Source organism: Rhinoderma darwinii, chromosome 3 (assembly GCF_050947455.1).
Source record: "Rhinoderma darwinii isolate aRhiDar2 chromosome 3, aRhiDar2.hap1, whole genome shotgun sequence".
In the NCBI taxonomy this organism is placed as follows: domain Eukaryota; kingdom Metazoa; phylum Chordata; class Amphibia; order Anura; family Rhinodermatidae; genus Rhinoderma; species Rhinoderma darwinii.
The window spans coordinates 320,437,560-320,454,742 of record NC_134689.1 but is presented as its reverse complement, the minus strand read 5'-3'; the positions used below and the strand labels follow the sequence as shown (position 1 = coordinate 320,454,742).

The window sequence follows — 17,183 nt, the reverse complement described above, 5'->3', positions numbered from 1 at the left end:
AGTATTTGCTTGAAACTTTGGGGTGGTCTTTGGATATCTTTTTTATTATACCATATAATGTACTGAAAATCTTTGTGGGGTGGAATGGAAAAAAGCAGCAGTATCTCCATTGTTTTTTAGATTTTCCTTTTACTGCATCCACTGTGCAGTAAAAATTACATGTTAACTTTATTCTGTGGGTTGCTACAATTACAGCAATAACAAATTTATATATTTTTGTTTATTGTAAGGCTGGGTTCACACAGAGTTTTTTGCAGGCGGAAAATCTGCCTCAAAATTCCATTTGGAATTTTGAGGCCGATTTTGCTCTGCCTGCACGCCGATTTTCACAGCATTTTTCGACCGCAGCCATTGACCAATGGCTGCGGGCAAAAAACGCCGTTAGATCTGCTTTCTCTGCCTCCCATTGAAGTCAATGGGAGGTCAGAGACGTAAACGCCCCCAGACGGGGCATGTTGCTTCTTTTTCCCACGAGACGCTTTTTCCGCTCGCAGGAAAAAACCGCCTCCGCCTCCGATTGAAATCAATGGGAGGCATTCTCGGTCGTTTTTTGGTGCGGTTTCTGCCTCAAAAAACTGTGTGAACTGGCCCTATAATAACCATTTCTTAAAAAGAAAAAATTTGTATCCCCATATTCTGAGAGCTGGAACTTTTTTCACAGATAGAGCAGTGTGGAGGATTGTCTTTTGCAGGGTGAACTGTAATTTTTATTGATAGTATTTTGGTGCATATGACTTTCTAATCACTTTTTATTCAATTTTATTATTTTTTTATTTTTTTTTTAAATCATAAATTCTGACGTTTTTTCATAGTAATATATAATATAATATTTATTTTACGGTGTTCACTGTTTGGGATAAATCATTTTATATTGTAATAGTTTAGACTTTTACAGACATGGCGATACCAATTATGTTTATTTTTTACATTACTTTATGGTAAAAATGGGAAAAGGTTGGCTTTTTGAACTTTTAATAATTTTTTTTTCCTATTTTGGTAAAAGCTTTTTTCGACTATTTTTTTTTTTTTGTCCCACTACGGGACTTAAACAGGCGATTTTTTCGATCGATTCTACAAATAACTGCAATACTTATGTATAGCAGCGCAAGGTACTTTTTCCGCTCTCCTGGCAAATCTTAATAAGAGAACAAAGATGGCAAACCTGGGGGCCTCAATTAGGCCCCTAGGTTGCCATGACAACCTTCAGCACCTGGCGATCGCATTGTGGATTCGGTGGTGAGATATTGAAGGGGGGACCCCTTCCTTTTAACAACTTAGATACCGCGGTCGCTATTGACTGCAACATCTAGGTTAAACGGCCGGGATCTGCGTTATCTCCAATGCTGGCCGTTACAGTGAGTTGCTGGCTATAACATACAGCCGACACCTGCTGGGTATGCTGCAGGCTGAGCGTGTGAGCCCGCTCCATATTCTTCCTGGCCATGATATACAGTTACGTCAAATGTCGGAAAGGGGTTAAAGTAAAACTCTGTGAAATCTAATGCACTGTGTTTTGCTTATTGCAGGCCTGAAGGGGCGGTGCATGACACAGGCAATTAAAGAGCACCTCAAAGTAGTGTCACATACACCCATAGAGCTGTCATGTTGGTTCAATACATACTGAAACATTCTATTCTGTATATGAGTTTGGATAGTTTTGTTAATATTGGGAGTTTATATTACAGTGGTGCAGAGCTGGGGACTGTGTAAGCAAGACCCCGATCCCCCAGCATGTAGACGGAGACTGGAGTTCATGGAGCCCCTGGAGCATGTGCAGCCGCACGTGTGGAACTGGAGCACGATTCAGGCAGAGAAAATGTGACAATCCACCGTGAGTGTCTAGTGTGCTCTAGAGCTCACGTTCTATGTTTATCATCCTTTCCCCTGGTTTAGGCTTTCTTCTTTTACTGTACTGCTTTCTCTATTTGTTTTCTATGTATTTGTATTTTTTTCCCCTTTCTAACTATTTAAAAAAAAATTTTTTTATATCTAATCCCTACCTTTATTTCTGTAATGCCACAAGTTTACCATTTCTTGTGTAAATCATGTCTATGTGTACTCTCTCTTAAATATTTCATCCTCTAGTTTAGTGATTCCCAGACTCATTACCATTATTACGATAGGGAAATCCCTGAAGAAATGTTGCACTCCCATGGAACCCCTAATCGCATTCTCACCACAAAGATACTTGGCGTGGGGATGGGTCTAACATTCTATAATCAATTTTTTGGCCATATTAATGGTAGGCGAGTTAAGTACCCCACACCCGATCTTTGATTTTAAGAATACTGATCGATTTATGATTTACCATGATACCATTTAATTTAGCCTTTCAAGTGTTTTAGAATGTTTGAGCATGTTCCGAATTGACACATTGAGAAGAGCCTAATCAGGTGCCATCTTTAAATTGATCATGGTAACGGAATATATTAGGTCATAGAACCTGCACCAAAGGTGTTTCAATTTAGGACACTCCCACAAATATGCAAGAAAATCCTTCCCCTTTTGCATTGTTTAAAAATGAGGACACTTGCGGAAAGAGCTTTGCAAGTCAAAGTGGTAGCACATACCTGTAGAGAAATACTTTGCAGCTAGCTCCCAATAACACCATATTAATGGACAATGTGGCATTAGCATGAGAGAAAGTAAAAGACCCAAGGTTTCTCTCCTATTGTAACATTCAGAACAATTAATTTAACTTTTTACTGACCCTACCATCATGCTTCAGGATCGAAAAAATATTTCAAGTTATCCTTACCTGGGTGAAGATTTCTCCCTTGACCAATGTTGCTTGCTTAAGGTTTATGTCATATATTGTATGACATATACTAGTCCTTCTCAATTAATTAGAATATCATCAAAAAGTAAATTTATTTCAGTAATTCAATTCAAAAAGTGAAACTCCTATATTATATAGATTCATTACACACAGAGTGATCTATTTCCAGCATTTTTTTTTCTTTTAATGTTTATGATTATGGCTGATAGTCAATGAAAACCCAAAACGTAGCGTCTCAGAAAATTAGAATATTATATAAGCCCAATTTCAAAAATTATTTTTAATACCGAAGTGTTGGCCTACTGAAAAGTCTGTACAGAATATGCACTCAATACTTGGTCGGGGCTCCTTTTGCATGAATTACTGCATCAATGCGGCGTGGCATGGGGGTGATCAGCCTGTGCCACTGCTGAGGTGTTATGGAAACCCAGGTTGCTTTGATAGTGGCCTTCAGCTAGTCTGCATTGTTGGGTCTGGTGTCTCTCATCTCCCTCCTGACAATACCCCATAGATTCTCTATGGGGTTTAGGTCAGGCGAGTTTTCTGGCCAATTAAGCACAGTGATACTGTGGTTATTAAACCAGGTATTGGCACTTTTGGCAGTGTGGGCAGGTGCCAAGTCCTGCTGGAAAATGAAATCAGCATCTCCATAAAGCTTGTCAGCAGAGGGAAGCATGAAATGCTCTATAATCTCCTGTTAGACGGCTGCGTTGACTCTGGACTTGATATAACACAGTGGACCAACACCAGCAGATGACATGGCTCCCCAAACCATCACTGACTGTGGAAACTTCACACTGGACCGCTTTCATCTGAAAACCATTTGGACCACTGAGTAACAGACCAGTCCTTTTTCTCTTTAGCCCAGGTAAGACGCTTCTGACGTCTCAAGGAATGCGACAATTGTAGCCCATGTCCTAGATACGTCTGTGTGTGGTGGCTGTTGAAGCCCTGACTCCAGCCGCAGTCCACTCCTTGTGAATCTCCCCCAGATTCTTGAGTTGCCTTTTCTTGACAATCTTTTTAAGGCTGCGGTTATCCCTGTTGCTTGTGCACCTTTTTCTACCACACTTTTTCCTTCCTCTCAACTTTCCATTAATATGCTTGGATACAGCACTCTGTGAACAGCCAGCTTCTTTAGCAATGTCCTTTTGTGGCTTACTCTCCTTGTGGAGGGTGTCAATGACTGTCTTCAGGACAACTGTCAAGTCAGCAGTCTTTCCCATGATTGTGTAGCCTAGTGAACCGGACTGTTGGACCATTTAAAGAGGCTCTGTCACCACATTATAAGTGCCCTATCTTCTACATAATGTGATCGGCGCTGTAATGTAGATTACAACAGTGTTTTTCATTTAGAAAAACGATAAATTTTGATGGAGTTATGACCAATCAGCGTCATACACTTCTCTCCATTCATTTATTCAGCACAGAGTGATCTTGCTAGATCATGATGTACAGTCACATACTCACACATTAAAGGGAATGTGTTGCCAGCAAAACATGTTTGTTTTTTTTTTAGTTAAACAATTAGTGTGTAGGTGATTAAACAATGTTCTAATTTTTTTTATTTTTTTCACGAGTCAGGAAATATTATAAATTGGATTCAATTTATAATATTTCCCAGCACTGGTCACTAGATGGAGCAATTCCCAAAATTGCAGCATTGCATGTGGTAAAGCAACCACATTGCTTTATGCTGCAAAATTGGGAAAAAATCCCTCGCTCTAGTGAGCTCTCAAAATCCCCCCCTCCTTTATCCTGGCTAGTGCCGGGAGAAACGAGGGGTTTGAACGGTCTAACCTCCTACACTGTGTGTCGCCATTTTTTGAGCTAACACACAGTGTAGAAGGTTTACATACACTAGTAAAACACACTGAAACACGAACATACATAGAAATCACTTACCTGCTCCAGTCGCCGCCGCTCTCTCCGCTCCGTCCGCTCCGTCTGCTGCCGCTGCTCCATGTGCACAAGTCCGGAAGCCGCAACCGGAAGTAGTAATCTTACTGCCCGGCCGCGACTTCCCGGTCCACAGGAAAATGGCGACGGACGGCGCGCATTTCAAATCGAACTGTGTGGGAGCGGTGCATGCGCCGTTCCCACACATACGGCGTACACCATAGTGGATGGAACGGGCCCTGTTCGCAGTCCCTATGGGACTGGAGCTGCCGTATTCCATGTCTGTATGTGTCGTTAATCGACACATACAGAAATGGAAAAAAAAATGGCAGCCCCCATAGGGAAGAAAAAGTGTAAAAATAGAAAAAAATAACACACAAACACACAAATAAATATAAACGTTTTTAATAAAACCCTAACATAAAACTGATATAAAAAAATAAATGTTGGTGACACTGTTCCTTTAACGTTACTAAAGTGTCTTGAGAGTTAATAGCCATCGCTTTCAGACAGGACGCAATGTCTATTCACAATCCCGACACTTCGGTAACGTTTGTGTGGGACTTACAGCACAGCAAGCGTAATCTCGCGAGATCACGCTGTAAATGACAGCACAACGTGATCTCGATGTGCTGTGCTGTAAGTCACACACAAACGTTACGAAGTGTCGGGATTGTGAATAGACATCGTGTCCTGGCTGGAAGCAATGTCTATTCACTCTCAAGGCACTTCAGTAGCGTTAATGTGTGAGTATGTGACTACACATCATGATCTAGCAAGATCACTATGTGCTGAATAAATGAATGGAGAGAAGTGTATGACACTAATTGGTCAGCGTCATACACTTCTCTCCACAATGCCCACTTGGTAAAAAAGTAAAAACACGCCCAGTTGGGCATTAAGAAAGTCATTAGCATAAATCTAAAATAGGTCATAACTTCGTAAAAATTTATTGTTTTTCTAAATAAAAAACACTGCTGTAATCTACATTACAGCGCCGATCACATTATGTAGAAGATAGGGCACTTATAATGTGGTGACAGAGCCTCTTTAAAGGCTTAGGAAACCTTTGCAGGTGCTTTGTGTTGATTAGCTGATTAAAGTGTGACCCCATGAGTCTACAATCTTGAACTTTTACCCAATATTCAAATTTTCTTATAGACTAAATTTTAGGTTTTCATTAACTGTTAGCCATAATTATCAACATTAAAAGAAAAAAAAATGCTGGAAATAGATCACTCTGTGTGTAATGAATCTATATAATATGAGTTTCCCTTTTTGAATTGAATTACTGAAATAAATTAACTTTTTGATGATATTCTAATTCATTGAGAAGGACTAGTATATGTTTATATGTCCTGCTTTTTTCTGGGACTCCACCTTGAAATATGACATGATTTATGGACCCTAAACGAAGTTGACATCCATAAAAATGTATAAAATACAACAATCAAAAGCTCCCTCCCTACAAAAAAAGGGTACAATCTTTTAAATCATTAAGCTGCAGTTTTCATGTCTCTGACCGAACAGTCTCAATTTCTATGTTTAACCGGTTCCCAACTGCTGGCTGTGTATTTACGGCCGGCTGTTGGGGTCCTTAAAACTTGCGCCATAGACCATTTACGGCGCAGGTTTTAGCTGCTGCCCGAGTGATCGGGCAGCTGATTGTCGGGTCTCCAGCAATCAGTGACTGCCGGGGACCCTTTCGCTGCTTCTACCTTCTTTGCACATGTCGCTCAATGAGGGCTGCATATATGAATAGAGGCATCGGCAGCGCTGCTGCTTCTATTGGTCCCGGTGGTCACATGATCACCGGGACGCCGTTAGAAGCAGACTGCTGCTGGGTCCAACTAGACCCAGCACAGCCCTATTAGTGACAATAGTCACTATAAGAGGGCTGATTTCCCCTGTAACTGGGGCTGCTGTGCAGTGGAAAAATATAGTGTAAAAGAAGAAAGTTAAGGGTATGTTCACACGGCCTATTTACGGACGTAATTCGGGCGTTTTTGCCCCGAATTACGTCTGAAAATAGCGCCTCAATAGCGTTGACAAACATCTGCCCATTGAAAGCAATGGGCAGACGTTTCTCTGTTCACACGAGGCGTATATTTACGCGCCGCTTTCAAATGACGGCGCGTAAATAGACGCCCGCGTCAAAGAAGTGACCTGTCACTTCTTTGGCCGTAATTGGAGCCGTTATTCATTGACTCCAATGAATAGCAGCGCTAATTACGGCCGTAATTGACGCGGCGTTCAAGCGCCTGCACATGCCGGTACGGCTGAAATTACGGGGATGTTTTCAGGCTGAAACATCCCCGTAATTTCAGCCGTAACGGACGCCCTCGTGTGAACATACCCTAAAAATAAATAAAGTCCCCAAAGGTCTTTTCTGCAGTAAAGTGCAAAAAAATTAATAATAAATACACATAAAATACCCACCCCCAAAAAAAAAGTGCCCCCCGCCTATCGTTTTCGTAACGCTAGCCCTGACCCAATTACCCTAACATAGACATGTAATATATTAAAATTTACGGTAGGCAAGGACGATCACAAATCAAAGGTCTATTTTAGGGTAAAACTATGTTATTACCAGAAAAAAATAGCTAACAAGTAAAAAAGCTTATTTTTTTACTATTATTTTCAAACTTTAAGCCTAAAAATTCTAAAATAGCAAAAAGGAAATGTATAAAAATGATTAAAAAAAAAAGAAACCTGCATTGTCCACGGAATAAAACATTGCAAAAATCACGTCGCTAGCGGAATACAAATAAAAAAGTTAGAGCTGTTCCACTAACGGGTGCTAAAAGTGGCTAAACGGTGTCTGGTCCTGAAGGCTCTAAATAGCCCGGTCCTGAAGCGGTTAAAGTTTTGACAAAAACTTGCCAGTAAGGAAATATGTTACATGATCAGCTTTACTGTAAAGTACAAGACAATCTGCAGCTTGCCACTGAGATTAGAGGGTGTTGAGGAGGTAACACCAGCTGTGAGGATGCTTGGTGAGTGCAGAATGATTGGCTTCTTGGTCCTAGGAATAGCAGAGCTTTCTTGTGTTTGGTCACAATAAAACATTGCTGCTGGCAGCATCACCCTAACATTTGTGCGAGCCAAGCCTGAAACAGGAAAATGAGGTGGTGCAAGTGACCCTTCCAAGTACGCAGTGACTCTATCTTGTAATTGAGCCATGCCTGTATCACAAATCACATGCATGTTAAACAGTGTTGTTCTCCCAGCCAAGCTGCCCATGGTCATGTACAGATCCAGAGATTTATGCTGGAATCATAGTGTGTATTTCCTATTATGTAACTTTTTGTGGACAATTTCTGTATTGTAGTACAGTACAGTACAGTATCGTGTACTGGCTTCAGCAGCCAGGTAAGGTCTCACAGCTGTAAGTCAATCGCAGTTTCTGGAGCTTTCTTTACTACCACAGACACCAAAAAGAGAAAATACACAGAACCAGTTATTATAAATATAACTTTGCATCCTTATTCAAGTGTAAAAATACATAAAAGGTACATAAAAATCACAGACACATACGTGTGTGTGTGTGTGTGTGTGTGTGTGTGTGTGTGTGTGTGTGTGAACACACTACCACAAGATGGGAATCCCAAATCAATATACAGACACTGCCATGTTTAAGTTAAAGGGGTTGTGCGGGAATAAATTTTATTTAAATTTTAACTTAATTAGTCATATGTCCGCACCCAGGGTAACTTTTTTATTTCCTGTGAGGTACCGTGTCTTTGCTCAGCCAGCACTTTCGGCTGAAAAAGGCACTGCGCGTCATCAACTACATTTCCAGGCAGTGGGCCGGGCAGATGTTTCATGAGCTCTTCAGAGCTCCGCCTCCTCTGGTCCCGCCGCATGTAGATGTAGTTGATGACGCGCCGCGTCTTTACACAGCAGGAAGTGCTGGCTGAGCAAAGACATGGAGCATCATCAATCATAGTACACGACCCCTCCTCCTCCTGTCTCGTCGTCCACGCCTCCTCCTCCTTCTTCACTCTTGGAGCTCCCACACTAAAGTGCATGTGAGAAGGAGGAGAAGCGGAATCCCTAATCCGGGGCCGGGGATTACGCTCCAGGAGAAGTCCCTGACTTTTGCTGGAGCTGTCCCCTACTCCTGAAACTGAATCCCCGGACACAGCGGCCGACGATGTGGCTGGGGATTCCGCTCCAGGAGAAGTCTCTGCCTTCACTGTCCATATATGGACACAGTGACGTCATGGACTTCTGAAGCGGATTCCCCACTGCTGTGACCGGGGATTCCGCTGTAGGAGAAGTCCCTGTCTTCACTGTCCATATATAGACACAGTGACGTCAGGGACTTCTGAAGCGGAATCCCCACCGCTGTGGCTGGGGATTCCGATCCAGGAGAATTCCCTCACTTCACTGTACATATGGACAGTGAAGTGAGGGACTTCTCCTGGAGCCGTCCCCTACAGGAAGGGGTGTGACTATGTACAAGGGGATGTGTGGCATTACCTACAGGGGGGATTGTATGGCATTACCTACAGGGGGGGCCATGTGGCATTACCTACAGGGGGGCCGTGTGGCATTACCTACAGGGGGGCCGTGTGGCATTACCTACAGGGGGCCGTGTGGCATTACCTACAGGGGGCTGTGTGGCATTACCTACAGGGGGGCCGTGTGGCATTACCTACAAGGGGGCTGTGTGGCACTACCTACAGGGGGGTGTGTAGCATTACCTAGAGGGTGGGCTGTGTGGCATTGCTTACAGGGGAGCTGTGTGGCACTACCTACAAGGGGGGCTGCATGGCATTACCTACAGGGGGCTGTGTCAGTATCTATAGAAAGTACTGTGTGGCATTATCTACAGAGGTCAGTGTGTGGCAGTATCTACAGAGGGCAGTGTGTGGCAGAAAATGTACAAATTAAATGAAAACGGATGCAAAACGGCCGAGAAAAACGGACAAAAAACGCAGTTTTTATCAGCCGACACCCGGACCCTGCCATTGAGCGCTGCGGGGAAAAATGCAGCAAAAAACGCTTTCCCTACCTCCCATGTCAATGGGAGATCAGAGGAGTAAACGCCCGAAGATAGGGCATCTCGCTTCTTTTTCCCGCGTGCCAGTTTTACAGTTTGCGGGAAAAAACGTGTGGCATGTTCGGCTGTTCTTTTCACGTTTTGATGCGGAAACTGCCTCAAAAAACGCGCCAAAAGAGGTCCAAAATGCCTCCTATTGATTTAAATGGGAGGCGGAGGCATTTTTTTCCTGTGGCCGGTAAAACTGGTTCGCGGGAAAAAGAAGCGACATAACCCATCTTCGGGCGTTTACATCTCTGACGTCCCATTGACATCAATGGGAGGCAGAGAAAGCGTTGTCCACGCCTCCTCCTCCTTCTTCACTCTTGGAGCTCCCGCACTGAAGTGCATGTGAGAAGGAGGAGGAGCGGAATCCCTAAACTGCAGCCGGGGATTACGCTCCAGGAGAAGTATATTATATAGTAATGGAGAATAGCTAAGGATTTGACCCAGTGTGACGCGCCACCCAGTGGGTTGGGGTGCAGTTTTTTCACGGTCGGTATACCTTTCATTGTGTCCTTTCATGTGCAATATCCTCTCTACACTGTATTATGATTTCATGTGATGATCACTTTATACTCCTGAGGGCTCATTTGCACCTTATATTGTTATGCAGTTCAATAGGTTTGATTCTCCTACCTGTATATACTTACCTTACACATGGAAGTGTCTCTATACTGTTTTGGGATTACCGCTACCCTCTAGTTTTTACGCTACGAGTATTGGTCTGCTCTTATTCAGCAGCCTTCCCATTTGAAACTATAGAAAAAGCAAAGATGTAAAATGAACGCGAAATGTGAAGCCCATAGGACCCCTTTAAAGGGTTTATGCGTCCTTATTAATGGTTTTCTGCTATTTGCGGTCCATTTTTTCGCAAAAATCTTTCCGTAGTGCCTCAGTGAGTCATCAGTATTCACTAATTCGCAAAAAAAAAGGAAGGCTGAAATTGATGTCACAGTTTGTCCCAATTCCCTGAGTAGGTCACATGATCCGCAAATACAGACAGTAAAGTGATATGTCCTGAGACACGCCCAGGCTCGCGGCCTTCACACGGATCTGTGAACATCACGGTCGTGTGCATGGGGCCAAGTAAATGAATGGGTCAGTGTGCTATCCCCAAAAATGTGGATAGCACGCGGACAAAAAAAAACATAGTTGTGTGCATTGCACTTAAGGGTATTTACTTACATAATGTCTGTTTTATCTATGCCCACGTTCAGTGCTCCAGAATATTGACTTTGCCCTTGCACTATGTGGTGATGTGATAATATATTAGGGCTATTATCCTAACAGTAATTTTGTCTACGCAAGAGCTCTATTGAACTAGAAAATACAAGCAAAGGGCATTAGAGGGCAATATGTATAAAAAGAAGGATGGTGCCAGAGTTCAATAGCTTGGCTGCTCGCCTTGCTGGGTTGTGTGAAGCTACAACAACCTTAGTTAGTGTGTTAAGATTGGTACTGCAGTCTCCAGGGATCACCTTCCGGTATCGTCAGGACATACTTCATCTAATAGGCAGTTGCAAAGAATAGGAAGAAAATATTTGCACAGCGCTTCCCATTGAGAATGACAAAAGTGGTTGAAGATCAATAAATGGATTAAATGTTATTTGACTACTTCTGTCATTCTCCTCGATGCAGTAACAAATGAAAAAAGACGGGGCGCTCCTCTGAGGTGATAATGTCGGTACGCGAACAAACAGCACATATATATATATATATATATATATATATATATATATATATATATATAGGTGAACAAAGGGGTTTTTGTGATACACTCACGTTCTTCGGTTGTGCATGATAGTCGGCACAACACAAACTTCTAGTATGTGGAGAACATATACTCCATGGGTGAGCAATCTGCTAGCATTTGGGCACCGGTTGCAGCGTGGTCCGATAAAAGTGATAATTCCAAAGATATTTTAAAAAGAGATTCACTCCTTACTGAAGGTGCTCCTGTGTAGGATTGAATTGTCAGCTAGGTTCACAAATAAGGAACAGCCTCCTAGTAGTTGACGTTAAAAAGAAACCTTCTTTTTGACAGGGCGCGGGGTGTGGACCCACTGGGCCGTACCGCGTAGCGGGTTAGCAGCTGGCCAACTAGGTATAAAACAATGTCTATAGTCCTGAACGGGTACCTGAGGCAATGTAGACCGTAGCGGAGGCACAACTTGACTTTCACTGTAGAAGGCTAGTAGATGCAGCGGAAGACACGACTTGACTCTGTAGATACGATAGCATGGGATACAGGGTACAAGCAGCAGGAACGGGTAACACTGGGAACTGGAAAACACTGGGAGACCATTTGCAAGATAAACTAAAGGTAGACAACAACACTCAGGCAAGGATCAAGTGGGCAGAGCCCTTTTTATAGTCCAGCAGCACTCTGGGCTAATTATTGAGTGATGACAGCTAGACGCGTACTGGCCCATTAAGGCCGTGCACGCGCGGGCACGCGCCCTGTGGGAAATAGTCCCAGGACCTGGAAGTGAGTGCCGGTGTGTCCCTGGAGGGAGATGTCACTGAGAAGACAGATGTCCATGGCCGGGCCCGTCAGAGGGTAAGTCTGAGCGACAGCCCTCGGCCATAAATGTTACACTTTTATTCCTTAAAACAATATGTATTCTATTTTGTTATTCTTTAAGCTACGCGTTTTGACCCAGTACTTGGGTCGTCATCTGGCACAACCTCATGAAGACCCAAGTACTGGGTCGCAACACATAGCTGAAGGAATAACAAAATAGAATACATGTTGTTTTAAGGAATAAAAGAAGGTTTCTTTTTAACGTCATCCACTGAGAGGCTGTTCCTTATATATGAACCTAGCTGACAATTCTCCTCGATGGGAAGCTTTGTCCTCTTCTGCGCTACGCAGGACATCTGGTTTAGTGACTTGCTGACTTCACCATCTGTCACAAAGCAATGGCTGAAACATATTCTGGTTCTGCCTAGTAAAAATAGAGCATAAAACGTATACAGGTAGGTGAAGAAAAACAGAACCCTGTTTCCATTTTGTGGTTTATACAGGATACTGCTTATCGGGGCCCCATTCATCAAAACTGTCTTGTAGTAAACTGTATTTACCGGATTGTGGGTCCAATATTCTTTAATGAAAATGTGAACACAGCCGTGCACATGGACATCTTAGAGCAATTCTATGCACAGTCAACTGATCAAGAGCATGAGTATCGTTTCTTTCAACAAGATAGGGGGACTTGCCATACATCGTATGCATCCCTGTGCCGAGTTAATGGGGCATTCACAGAACGATGTACGGTGATCAAAGGGTTGTGACCGCCATGGTCACCAGTCATATCGGTGTGCGACTTGTGTCTGTGGAATTACCTGAGGGGTAAGGTTTATAAAACTAATCCCCAGACAGTGCCCTAACTAAAATAGCAAATTGAAATTCATGTCCGTAATATCGAATGTGTGGTATCGTAGAAGTTGTTCCTAAACATGATAAAACGAGCACCATTTTGCATATAAACTGGCGGATTCCACTTCAAGCATCTCCTGTAACGGGAAAGTATGTCATTACGACCCTCTCACGTCATCTGATGTCATCCAGGCCAGCCTCCTGGGATGATGTTTCATCCCATGTGACCACCATTGCTGCCGTGACATGGGATGAGACGTCATCCCAGGAGGCCGGCCCGGAGGAAGAACACAGACTTCTGGGTATGTATACTGTTTTTTTTCGGAGTTGCGTTTTTTGCGGTGGAATAGCTGCGATTCCGCCGCAATAAATGTAACAACTGCTATTTGTTGTGGGTTTTACCTCCCCATTAAATTCGATGGGGAAAACCCACAACAAATAAGCAAAGTTAACGCAAATACAATTGACATGTTGCGGAATAAAATCTTGCACCACATGTCAATTTATGAGCTGTTCTTCCGCTCACTATTTACGCAGCGTGTGGATGAGATTTGTTTTATCTCCTCCACTTTGCTTCTACTGTATTGTGCTGTGGATTTTCCGCAACGAATTCCGTTGTGGAAAATCTGCGATATTTACGCACATGTGAACTGACCCTAACCCCCCCCCCCCCAACCACAAACACCCCCCCCCCCAACCACAAACACCCCCGCCGGTCCCTGGAAATTTTTTTTTGCATGAAACTGGTCCTTGGTACAAAAAAGGTTGGGAACCGCTGCTCTAGATGTATAACTATGGCATGAAATCCTGCTTTCATTTTTTTTTCTGTTGCTTTGCAAGGCAGATTACCCAGTTACAGCAAAGTAAACAGTACAAAGGGTCATAAAGGTTGACAGGCTTTGCTGGCAAGTAGTATAAACTTTGTCATTTCCAACACTCTACATATATTTTGTATGTATTAATTAACCTGTCTTAAGTGACCTGTAATAACTCCCCCTTGGCACGGCATGATTCTGTCTTGAGAAAGAAGGTTTACATTTTCTGAGTAAAGCAACAAGAATAGATGGCCTGGTTGTTGCTAAAATAATGCTAAAGTTCTTGTAAAGTGTTATAAATAAAATAACAAAGAAAAGAGCAGACAATGTGTGACCACATATAGAATTGACAAGAAAACAAAGAAAAGGATCCAGCGCTGAGACCATGTGTGTCTGTTTAAAATTGGAAACTTCTTCCAAGTTTTATTGGACAAACAAAGTTAAAATAGGATAGTCCGTGTATCTTTGGTATCCGTGGTTCATTGGGATAAATAAGCAGGTGCCTACGCGTTTCAGACGCGGTCTGCGTCCTTAATCATGGCTTTCCGTGAAAACTCTATCAAATGTCAGTGGACTTTATATCCGGTCAAGCAGGTGAATTTGATTGCGGTCCAGACTGATTACTCTATTGGAACGCTTCGCCATTTTTGTTCTGACGGCTGATCTGATAGATATGAAGTCCAGGATTCGGGAGCGGCCAGTCCAGGTATAGTATTTCTTTTCTTCATTTTATTTTGAATTTAAAAGTACTTTAGATTGTACCGCAACCCTAAATTGTTGATTCGTAAAAATGACATAAATATGGCCAGAGTTTTATTGACTAATAAACGGATTGGGTTAAAATACATATATATGAAAAAAGTGTTGGATAAAAACTGGTTGATTATTGCTGGAGATATCAAAATTTTGATATCTCCAGCAATAATCAACCAGTTTTTATCCAACACTTTTTTCATATATATGTATTTTAACCCAATCCGTTTATTAGTCAATTATTATTGCTGGAGATATCAAAATTTTGATATCTCCAGCAATAATCAACCAGTTTTTATCCAACACTTTTTTCATATATATGTATTTTAACCCAATCCGTTTATTAGTCAATAAAACTCTGGCCATATTTATGTCATTTTTACGAATCAACAATTTAGGGTTGCGGTACAATCTAAAGTACTTTTAAATTCAAAATAAAATGAAGAAAAGAAATACTATACCTGGACTGGCCGCTCCCGAATCCTGGACTTCATATCTATCAGATCAGCCGTCAGAACAAAAATGGCGAAGCGTTCCAATAGAGTAATCAGTCTGTACCGCAATCAAATTCACCTGCTTGACCGGATATAAAGTCCACTGACATTTGATAGAGTTTTCACGGAAAGCCATGATTAAGGACGCAGACCGCGTCTGAAACGCGTAGGCACCTGCTTATTTATCCCAATGAACCACGGATACCAAAGATACACGGACTATCCTATTTTAACTTTGTTTGTCCAATAAAACTCGGAAGAAGTTTCCAATTTTAAACAGAAACACATGGTCTCAGAGCTGGATCCTTTTCTCTGTTTTCTTGTCTATCCAGTACGTGTGCCGACACGAGGACCCGAGCGCTACAGGCAAGGCAAACTACCTACCCAGGTGAGCTGGAGGACTCCTCCTATTTTCTCCACATATAGAATTGCTTAGGCCAGGACACGCTGCCAGCCAGTGGATGCAGACAAGTCCCCATGCTACAAGATGCCATCATTTAACATAAAGAAATAAATCAGAATGTTGACAGACCTATTGGAAAGACCAACATTATTTTGAGTTCTTATGTGATTGGAGTTGTGTAGACTACCTCCACCGGCTGTAATATAACAGTTCCACAGGTAGCAGGTTAGTACGATTAGTGGACCTTGGGGCAGATTTTCTGTGGTCATTTTCTGTAATATTTTGCACCCTAATATAGTGCATATTTGGCACGCGATGTGGCATTTTGTTCATGGCAACAAAAGAACTAAAAAAAACAAAAAACTTAATGGCACCCGATGGAACCAACTGACTTGAATGTGTTCAGTTGTGTTTCCGTAAGGGGGTCCTTCACTTTACTGAAAATAAGAGTGGAGCATATTTCACTATTTATTCTGACATTTTTGACAGAAACTCCTATTGGGACCTCTGGTGCACATGTGAACTTATCCCTAAATCTGCCCCATTGTGTATTTTTGTGAAAATTTTGACTTTGAGAACTAATTTACTATCTCTGTGTATTAGAAGATGCTCATCATTAGGGATCGTGACCCTGCAATGTATATATTTCACTCTGAATTCACGATCTACCTCTTTACCCCTTTATGTATAAAAGTCCTTACTTCAAGATGTAAAGTTTGAATTTAACACACAACACCAAGCATCATGGTGCAGTACCCTTACCAGCTTATTTTACCCACTTCTATATGGACATGCGCTTTAATATTACACAATTATACAATCCTAAATTCAAAAATTGATAACACATTTATCTTAAATTGTTCTGCCTCCAATCGCTTCAAAACAATGAGAATACAATTAAAGGGACACTATCATCGGAAAATATATTTTTTAATGTGTGGCAATGTTTCGTTTTTGTTTTGTCATGTCCATCCATTAACCCCTTCACGACCACCCCACTTAGATTAACGGGCTGCAAAGCTGGTCGTTGTACCTGCAGCCCATTAATCCACGTGTGCTCCTAACAGAGCACACAGACGCTCCCCGCAGCCCGGCATCTCCCAGTACAGGCTGCTACTAGCAGCCTTAGTACTGGGGGAAAACATTGGGTCGGATCACAGCGGTGATCAGCAGGGACTGCCGCATTTAAGTTGTTATAGCAACATCGGCACCCCGCTACGCGATTGCGGGGGCCGATTGTTGCGGGGGGGAGCAATTGCTATGGCAACCGGAAGCCTAACAAAGGCTTCCTATCTGCCATTACGTTAGCCGATTAGGCCCTGCCCGGAGGCGGAGCCTGATCAGCTTGCTGTCAGTGAACAACTGACAGTTCTAATACATTGCACTACATGGGTAGTGCAATGTATTAGAACATCAAACAAACAGTTGGACCTTCAAGTCCCCTAGTGGGACTAAATAAAAGTGTAAAAAAAGTAAAAATAAAAGTTGTAAAAATACAATAAAAGTTTCAAATAATAACACAAAACACAATCGCCCTTTTTCCTTTATCAAGTCATTTATTATTGAAAAAAATAATAAAGCCACACATATTTCGTATCGCTGCGACCGTAA

At 42.3% G+C, this 17,183-nt stretch overlaps 1 protein-coding gene across 1 annotated transcript in view; it reads left to right on the top strand.

The window, feature by feature from the left end:
* The window catches only part of ADAMTS17 (ADAM metallopeptidase with thrombospondin type 1 motif 17), a 281,500-nt gene that overhangs the window by 144,378 nt on the left and 119,939 nt on the right, over window positions 1-17,183 (top strand). The window contains exon 12 of the mRNA XM_075858251.1: window positions 1,686-1,831. Coding sequence (XP_075714366.1) covers window positions 1,686-1,831 — 146 coding nt within the window. The remainder of the gene's footprint in view (window positions 1-1,685; window positions 1,832-17,183) is intronic.